The following is a 10,180-nucleotide window of genomic DNA, read 5'->3' on the forward strand; positions in this document are numbered from 1 at the left end:
AAACAGCTACTTGCATCACAAATTATTGTAATTATAACAAAGTAATTTACATTTCTAATGACCCTGCATCATGAAGAAAACATAAAATTAAATGGCACTTAATCTATTTAAGAGGACTTAAAGAAATAATTATCACGAATAATTTTTTTTTTTTTTTGAGACGGAGTCTCACTCTGTTGCCCAGGCTGGAGTGCAGTGGCCATCTCAGCTCACTGCAACCTCTGCCTCCCAGGTTCAAGCGATTCTCCTGCCTCAGCCTCCCGAGTAGCTGGGATTACAGGTACACACCACTACGCCTGGCTAATTTTTGTATTTTTAGTGGAGATAGGGTTTCACCATGTTGGCCAAGCTCATCTCAAACTCCTGACCTCAAGTGATCCACCCGCCTCAGCCTCCCAAAGTGTTGGGATTACAGGTGTGAGCCACCATGCCCAGCCAGTCTTCTGCTTTTAAGAATGATTATTGTAAATTGCCAGCAAAAGTAGTATAAACATTATTAACTAGAGGGGTGGGAAAACTTGGAAACTCCAAGATTTGGAGTCCATTTCTATGGCACTGGCAAGAAAAAAAAAAAAAAAGTAAGTAATTTTTTGTAAACCAGAAAGTGTGGTTACTTGAAAACAGGAAATACTAAAAACAAACTTATTTAAGTGTGTATAGAATACTTCAGAGTATAAAGATGTAAAGGCAAGTCAACAGAAAAGTGTTTTCTATATGATAAGTGTATGGATTACAAAAACACTGGAGTACTTAATGTATTCATCATATTGCTTAGCAATCACTAACAAGTGACTTTTTCTTCTAGCTTGCCAACAACATTTGCAACTTTGGATATTGATGGTGTAAGAAAAATAATCTTTGCACTACCTGGTAAGAATAAAAAATTGTTTCCTTTGCTTTTTCTGGAAAAATAGCCAAAATTTTTTGGACTTCTCTTGTGACCAGTACCCTATTAGACCACCTAGTTTGAAATCTGAAAGACCTGGGCTCAAGTCTCAGCTTTTCTAAACGACCAATCACTTAACCTCTCTAGGAAGTTTCTTCACCTGCAAAATAAGACTAATATCTACTTCATAGGGTTGATGTAAAATCAGATTAGATAATATATATCAAAGCACATTCCAAATCCTGAGATGATAATCAAGTGTTAGCTGTCACTGGATCTTTCTGGGGCACCTGCTTTTTCCTTGTAGGAAACTGGTCGAAGTTAGCAGCCTAATACCTCTCATAACCAGAAGTATTGTGCTCTAGAGGCCAAAGTGCCTTGAGTCACCCATGCCAATACCAAATCAGAAAATACAAAGCTGCCTCTGGTCCTTGCCAGATTTGGGCTGGTTGAGGGGAGGGGGAAGAGGAAAGGTCAGGCTACTACTGTTACTAGTGCTTCTCAGCCAAATCCCACTCATCATCTGTCTACAACTTCCCCATTCCCACGCTTGCCCCAATGTGAGCAGAAACTTACATGTTCAGATTATAGAAAGAGCAAAGCGGGTTCAGTTCACACGGATTTTCAAATTCAAATTTTTAGTGATTTGGGGTTATATATTTAAAGTCATGATGAATCTTGATAAATTTGAAAAGAGTCTAAAAGTTTTATGCATCTATTTTTTTTTAACTTTAAAATTATCCTCTGATCATTCTGTTCAGTTCTCTATTTTTTGGCACAGATTCCTTTAGAAAATAACTTATTTATTTGAGATTTACAAATCTCATGGCTTTGGGATATTTATTTGTTTTTTATGTCAAGTAAATCTCAAAATGGAAATGTAAAGAAATGGAAGCAGGCAGAAAAATGTTAAACTTTAAAAACATTTTAAGCCCCTATCTATAAGCATTAAAGAGATTAGATTTCTATCATATAGAAAATTTTCAGAGAGAGGACATTTAAGTAAAATAGTCCTCAGAATGTATCTGTAACATGAAACTCCTTAGGACCTTTCGTAATTCCTTGGATGCTCTGATAGCCATTGTATAAAGAAATGTGCTCCTTTTCCTAGCTTCATTTGGCCTGGAAGGGCCTCTTTTGTCTGCAGAAGATATGACTTAACCTACAGACCATCAGTGATATTATAACAAAGAATGTTACTGTGGGAGCCTATTTCACCATTATGCCAAAGATGTTATAAAATTAAAACCTATTTTCAAATTCCTGCTTTTAATTTGAAAGCTTATCTGCTCAGCCTGAGTGAACCAACAGAGGGCAGTGGAAACTCACATGTTCAGATTGTAAAATGTGCAAAGTGGTTCCGTTTACAAGGATTTTCTTGCTTCTCTTGGTGTTTTTGTTGTTGTTGTTGTTTGTTTGTTTTTGCGAGTTTTTTTGAGACAAGGTCTGGCTCTGTCGCCTAGGCTAGAGTGCAGCAGCGCGATCTCATCTCACTACAACCTCTGCCTCCTAGGCTCAAGCCATTCTCCCACCTCAGCCTCCCAGGTAGCTGGAACTATAGGCGCTTGCTATTACCTCTGGCTAATTTTTGTATTTTTTGTAGAGACGGAATTTCGCTATGTTGCCCAGGCTGGTCTCAACTTCTGAGCTCAAGCCATCCACCCGCCTCAGCCTCCCAAAGTTTTGGGATTACAGGCATGAGCCACCATGCGCAGCTTTACAAGGATTTTCCATTTCAAAACTGTATCTCTGCTTTCCTGCAGGCCATGCATTTAAAGCCATCCCTAATCTTGACAAGTTTTAAATCAAAGTTGTGTATATTTACTTGCTTTATTTGACATTTTTAACATTGCTAGAGTGATGCTCACTGTTGTAAAAATCAGAAAATACAGATAAGCATTAAAAAGTGTTAACCATAATCCCCCAACACACACATATAGATAAACCACTATTACAAGTTTTTGATATCAGTCCTTCCAATCCTTTTTCATACATAGCAAGACCCCGCCTCTAAAATAATTGGAGCGCTTCATTTTTTATACAGTAATGTTATAAAGTAGTAGTATTGTAAGGATTTTATAATCCTTGATGAACAATGGCTTTTTTATTTGTTTGGGTTTTTGTTTTGCTTTTCCAGTAAAAAATATTCTATCTGCTTGTATTTTGAAGCAAGGGAAAGTAATTGATTCTTTTATTTAAGAGTCTGCTGTTCTGTGGACAACTCATTTTTCCATTGAAATTATTAGTATCACTTGTCACTTTTTGCACCTTAAAAAATCTATTCTTAAGCACTTTTGTAGGTAGAAGAGAATTGGAGGTATGATTATAGCTAATAATAGGCTAAACTGACCATTGCCTTTTGACTTGATGATGTAATAAGCAGTGTTTAGCCAGGCCAAGGGAACCTAAAAATCTAGTAGCCCATTCCCCACTCCAGGTGATACATTCATACTTACATAGAACTGTATAAAAGTATGAAAACAATTGGAATTTTAGAACCAGAAGAGATGTTGAGAATCATGTAATCCAAACCTTTCATTTCATAGATGAGTAAAGTCAGACTCAAAAAACTTTGGAACTTGCCAAGATCTCACAGCTTGGTTAGATAATAATGCCACACAAGAAATCAAATCTGTTATTTACAGCCCAGGTGGTTGCTTCTTCACAGCCCACCCTTCCTCCTTTGAAGTGTATGACACACCTAGATTTCTTCTTGGAGAGATATAGTTGAATTCCTTAAATTCTTCTCATAACTTTAAAAGAATTTGGTATTTGTATTAGTCTGCTCAGGCTGCCATGACAGAATACCACAGACTGGGTAGCTTTTTTTTTTTTTTTTTTTTTTTTTTTGAGACAGAGTCTCACTCTGTCACCCAGGCTGGAGTGCAGTGGCACAATCTCAGCTCACTGCAAGCTCCACCTCCCAGGTTCACGCCATTCTCCTGCCTCAGCCTCCCGAGTAGCTGGGACTACAGGTGCCCGCCACCACACCCGACTAATTTTTTTATTTTTAGTGGAAACGGGGTTTCATAGTGTTAGCCAGGATGGTCTCGATCTCCTGACCTCGTGATCCGCCCGTCTCGGCCTCCCAAAGTGCTGGGATTACAGGCTTGAGCCACCGCGCCCGGCCGAGTTATAGCTTTATCATATGAATTCAATCCATAACAGTATTCATCTTCAGGTCCTTAAGACACATCTTAAATCATTTGTTTGGTGTTTTTTTTTTTTTAATTTAAAGGAATATCTAGGTAGAGAAGGTTATAAATAAGTTTCCTTATGTTTATATTTTCTCAGTTTGGGTACCAAGCTTGTAATACTATAGTAATTTTTAAATGCTTAAAAAATAGCAAATAGATATATAAAACTTGTAAACGGCTTTAAAACAAGATTAGTAATGAGTAATCTTGATAATAACATTAGTAATGGCTTTCAACTGGCTCAGGAAAGCAAAAACAAATGGTGTTAAACAGCTTCTAGGCAGCAGAATTCTCCATTTTACTGAAAGACGCAAATGTTTATACCCCCTGTGGCATTTAGTTGACTATACCTCTGTTCTAGTTGGATTCAAGGTGATTCAGAAGAGGAAAAATTGTGCCTAGTCACTTCCGTCACATTCTGATACCCGAAGATATAGACAGACATAACTATTTGGCAAATTGTTACACAGTGTATTATAAATAACTGCTTGGTTGACTTTCAGGGAATCCTGTATCGGCTGTCGTCACCTGCAATCTCTTTGTTGTGCCTGCACTGAGGAAAATGCAGGGCATCTTGGATCCTCGGCCAACCATCATCAAAGCAAGGGTAATGCTTTCTAATGACCAGAAACCAAAATGGAAGCCTGGTAACAGTGATATAATTTCCTAACTGTCCAAAATAAACATCTAGAGTTTTCTATTTGTTTTGATGGAAAATGTGATTATATTCTCCCCTGTGTACTAGAAAATGTAGGGGAAAGGATCCCTTTTATTCTCTTCCTTCATGACTTCTAAAGTGAATCATTTTCTCCAGATAGAAGTCCATATACGAGTCCAGAGAGCACGGCTTAAAAACTTGAGCGATGCTTAAGGACAACACAGTTAATAGGATATATCTGGCTCTACCCTAACACTAGACCTGTCTGGAACAAGGGAGAATTTTCTTTTCCCCACGCAAACTCACAGGGATAGCAATTAACCTGCTCACTTTTTCGGTGACTTCAACGATAAATTTTAAACAATTCAGAAGAAGACAAAGGACTGGAAAGAGATCCTGATAATTCAGCAGGGAAAGGATAACCATATTGTTTGGAAGAGAACTGCTAAGGCTGAGAAATATGCCATGGTAAAAGTCACTTGGAAATTAGGTCTCCTTCTCCACCAACACTAACTTCAATGTGATTTACTACTACTCAACTAATTATGTTATACACTTTCTGTGTGACTAATGAATAATGTTCTTAGCAATATAAACTACAGTACCAAACCATTACTTTCCAAGAGTTCCAAAGTAAATTCAAATATGGCAAAATGCCATGATTAGTTGACAGGAAGAACAAAAAACATAACAGATAAAATATTAGGCCAGTCTCAATGGCTCGCACCTGTAATCCCAGCACTTTGGGAGGCCAAAGCAGGTGGATCACCTGAAGTCAGGAGTTTGAGACCAGCCTGGCCAACATGGTGAAACCCCGTCTCTACTAAAAGTAGAAAAAATTAGCTGGGCGTGGTAGTGGGTGCCTGTAATCCCGGCTATTCAGGAGGCTGAGGCAGGAGAATCGCTTGAACCCGGGAGGCGGAGGTTGCAGTGAGCCAAGATCGTGCCATTGCACTCCAGCCTGGGAAACAAGAGCAAAACTTCATCTCAAAATAAAAATAAAAACATAAAATGTTAAAAAAAATATATTACTCTGAGAATACGTAGGATAAAAACATTAAGAAAATCTAAGGCCGGGCGCGGTGGCTCAAGCCTGTTATCCCAGCACTTTGGGAGGCTGAGACGGGTGGATCACGAGGTCAGGAGATCGAGACCATCCTGGCTAACACGGTGAAACCCCGTCTCTACTAAAAATGCAAAAAACATTAGCAGGGCGTGGTGGCGGCGCCTGTAGTCCCAGCTACTCGGGAGGCTGAGGCAGGAGAATGGCGGGAACCCGGGAGGCGGAGCTTGCAGTGAGCTGAGATCCGGCCACTGCACTCCAGCCTGGGCAACAGAGCGAGACTCCGCCTCAAAAAAAAAAAAAGAAAAGAAAAGAAAATCTAGGCTTTCAGTAGTCTGAACATTGACTGTTTAAATGCTAAGAACTTTGTGGACTGGGATATGAAACAATCTCCTTAAAATTTCATGAAAAATTTAACTAGATTTTTTTTAATAATCACAGTGGTAATCAAATTTGAAATTAAGTGGAAAAAGAAATAAAAATCATCCATGAACAAAAAGTATTCTGATCAAGTCAGAAGTCAGAGTCACAAAGCTTAGATTTAGACAGTCAAACCAGTAATACTGAATTTACTATCTTCATATTTACTTAATTAAGGAAATAATTCACATTATTATAAGAGAGAGAGAAAGAAGGCTTCCCTTTGACTTTGCAGATCTCTTATGAATCCTTTCATTTATTTCTTATTGTAACATCCACCATCTCTTCTTTAAAACAGACATTGTGGCAATCGTCTGTTCTGACAACAAAGATGAGATGGTACTCTATAATCAGACTGATGCTTGATATGTTGTTCCGGATGGTGCCCGTTTCCTGTCAGCAAAGGATATTGAGAAGTGGTCAAAAAATCAGTCAACTGCCTTTCTCTCATGGCAGTGTCATTGGGACTGCCAGTATGGGTCATCAGTATGCTTGGCTATTTGTTTCTTTTGCTTCTCAGCTTTCCAAATCACCCCCACATCAGTACTGACACAACAGACACTTTAAAACATAAACATGTACTTCCTTGAAACGTGGTAAGTCTTATCTCTCTTTTCTGACCATAAAAGATGCAGCTTACCCACACCACTGATTACTGTTCTTCAGAATAGATGCCACAGCCATTGCCTTTACCATTGTTTGCTGCTTTCAGGAAGTGGGAGTCAGTGTTAAAGGCTGCTGTTGGTAAATCATACTGTTGGACTCTGATGTGGCCATTCTATGTGTCAGTGCAGAAAATGTCATCCTTGCTAGGCACAGTGGCACTCGCCTGTAATCTCTGATACTCAGGAGGCTCAGGCAGGAGGATTGCATGAGGCCAAGTGTTTGAGACCAGCCTGGGCAACATAGCAACACCCTGCCTCTAAAAAAAGTAACAAAAATAAAATGTAAAAAAATTAATGAAAATAAAATGTCATCCTTTTATATCAAAGCATTCAGAAGAGCATCAGTTTAGAACAAACGTTTCCCTTATTTCCTGGGTCACTTAGGTTGGAGGTGAAAATCTTCTCATTTTCAATACACAATAAGAAACACTTCCAAAGCATCTGGTAAAAAACAAAAAAAGGAAGGAACACAATCCTAGCAATTCATCAAATAGGATTATTGACCCCGTGTTTCCATGCAAGGACATTCTATCATGTGTTTCCTTAATATCCCATTAAAGCACTCTATACCGCCCTTGTTACCAACTTTCTTTGCTAGAAACATACCTGGAGTAACTCCTATTGATATTAACAACTTAGGCAGTGATTAAGAGACAGGAAAGGGGGAAAGCATGTTCTAGAAGATAGCCAACTATAAGTCCCTCATGCCCATCCCCCTCACAAACACAGCCAGAACAATGAATAAATAACTGCATTTTAATGGAAAAAAAACTGAAGAAGAGCAGCCGAGTGTATCAGTGGAGTAAGAGAAACCCTGGTGAGCACAGAAACTCAGGATGGTCACATAGAGAACAGAAGGAAACACCAGGCCTCCACCATCACATCCCCCAGCTGGATCAGCTGGGAACCAGGAAGAACTCCCTTGGCAAGGAGTTAAGCAGAGGATCCCAGCAACCCCCATCAACACTTTGGACACCTACAGACCTGACGGGGATACCCTGCGGTCCTCACAAGCATGAAGCCCAGCTGAAAGAACTTCCTGGAGTCCACAGAGCTATGCTCCCCCCAGGAAAGGAGCCAACGCTGTGTGCCGACCTATGTGGCCTGTGCAGCTGCTGCACTTACACCATGTTGGAATTGGAACTGTGGCTAGAGTTTTCTTGCTCTGGGAGCAAGTAGTCACAGCACCCCTTCATCCCCAGTGCTACCCCAACACTGCGGCCTGACATCCACAGCAAGCAGCTGTACAACTTTCCCAGTGGAGCCAAATAGAGGTGGAGCTACTCCACCTAGCGCCCCTCACATCCCCCTCAGCCAGAGCTAAAGCCATATACTGCCTCCTAGGAAAACAGTATCTTGGCTGCTCAGAGCAATCATGCCTCCCTAGGTTCAGTCGTCTACTAGCCTAAGTTGAAGCAGCACCCAGCATCCCAGGAAATGGTGCTTTTGCTGCCCAAAGTAATCATGCAGTCTAGTACCTAAGCTAAAGCAGCACCGTCTATCCCAGAGAAAAGGTGCCAGAGCCACCCAGTACAGTCATGTCCCCAAGGCCTGAGCTGAAGCAGCACATCACCCCCTAGGAAACTGGTGCCCTGGCTGAACTGAGCAACTGGGCATCCAGAACTATGCCAAGGTAGTACCCACAACCCAGGGAAACGGAGGAGTGGCTGAGCTGAGACACCTCATCCTACAGGTCAAACAACTTCCTACTCTCCTTTCCTGAAGCTAGACTAGCCCCCTAGTGTCTGAGCAGCTGAGAAACACCTCTTCCTAGGATGTACAGTCATTGCTATGCTGTTTACTGCCCCCACCCCAGGGCCCAAATGACAGCTGTGCCCCACCAGTCTGGATTACTTATTGCTGCTGCACCTGGCTGCACAAAGTCTGGGATTCTACCAAGCCCCACCAGCACAGGGTCTAGGGTCACTACTACACACCGCCTTATCCCCTGGGACCTAGGTTGCCAATAAGCCCTATTGGCTCAGGTTCCTAGATAGCAACGATAGCCTGCTCCCTAGGCCAAAACGTCCAGGGGCAACCCTTCTTCTCTGGAGTCAGGCCAGAGCTGTGCCCTGCCCTACAGGGACCGAATCATAGCTACAACTCAGCCACCTGAACCCAAGCTGCTAAGGGGTACCCAAAGTCACAGACCCTGGCTCTGTGGACAACCTACACCCAAACCTACCAGAGACCCTCAGACCCAGGTGCCACAATAGGTTCACAAGACCCTGAACCTAGGACCCTGGCCGCACATCCACTCTAAGCACCTGTACCAGGAACCCAGTGCTCCAGTAGGCCTTCTTGTAGGCCATGTCAGATTTGACACAAAGAGGGATCTCCCTAGGCTATATCTTCCCATTGTGGAGAAAATAAGAATAAGGAAGACACTAAAAGCCCTTAACACTGAATATTAGCAACCTATGCCGCCACCACCACCACTTCCACAAACTTCCATGGACTAGGTAACTGAGGCACCCACAGTTACTGCTCGCCCTGAATGCACCTGAAGATGCTGCATGGAAACTATACCACTATACCTATTGAAAAAGTCACCACACCCTTCCCAACTGGCACACTAAAACCCAACTGCAAATGAAAGTCTTTTTCTATGGAAACAAGAAAGACTGGAAGAAAGAATAGTTCCACCAGGTGCACAGATTAATGCAGGCTCACAAGAAACACAAAAAAGCAACCAGCTATGATAACACCAAAGGAACATAATGGGTCTCTAGTAACAGAACCAAATGAAAAGAAAATCAATGACCTGCTAGAAAATAAATGCAAAATAATTATCTGAAGGAAATTCAATAGATATAAGAAAAAATATATAGAGACAAGTCAACAGAATCAGGAAAACAATTTATGATATAAATGAGAAATTCGACAGAGATAGGAATCATTAAAAAAAATTCCTACAGCTGAAGAATTCAATACATGAAATAAAAAATACAATAGAGAACTTCAACAACAGACTTCGTCAAGCCAAAGACTTTCTGAACTTGAAGATAGGTCATTTGAAATTACCCACTCTAAAGGGGAAGAAAAGAAATAACAATGAAAAAGATTGAAGAAAGCCTGTAAGATTTTGGGCCATCATTAAGTCAACAAATTTTTTTTATTATACTTTAGGTTCTGGGGTACATGTGCACAATATGCGGGTTTGTTACATATGTATACATGTGCCATGTTGGTTTCCTGCACCCATCAACTCGTCATTTACATTATGTATTTCTCCTAATGCTATTTCTCCCCCACAACCCCACCGCCCCACCCCCCAACAGGCCCTAGTGT

At 41.0% G+C, this 10,180-nt stretch overlaps 1 protein-coding gene across 8 annotated transcripts in view; it reads left to right on the plus strand.

Annotated features, from left to right (window-relative positions):
- GPHN (gephyrin) overlaps positions 1 to 10,180 on the plus strand; it is a 767,219-nt gene that overhangs the window by 749,513 nt on the left and 7,526 nt on the right. For all 8 annotated transcript variants that reach the window (XM_011994243.1, XM_011994246.1, XM_011994241.1 and 5 more), the window contains 2 exons: positions 806 to 870; positions 4,587 to 4,690. In XM_011994243.1, the coding sequence (XP_011849633.1) occupies positions 806 to 870; positions 4,587 to 4,690 (169 nt within the window). The remainder of the gene's footprint in view (positions 1 to 805; positions 871 to 4,586; positions 4,691 to 10,180) is intronic.

The sequence above is a fragment of the Mandrillus leucophaeus genome, unplaced genomic scaffold, assembly GCF_000951045.1.
Source record: "Mandrillus leucophaeus isolate KB7577 unplaced genomic scaffold, Mleu.le_1.0 Scaffold448, whole genome shotgun sequence".
Lineage (NCBI taxonomy): Eukaryota > Metazoa > Chordata > Mammalia > Primates > Cercopithecidae > Mandrillus > Mandrillus leucophaeus.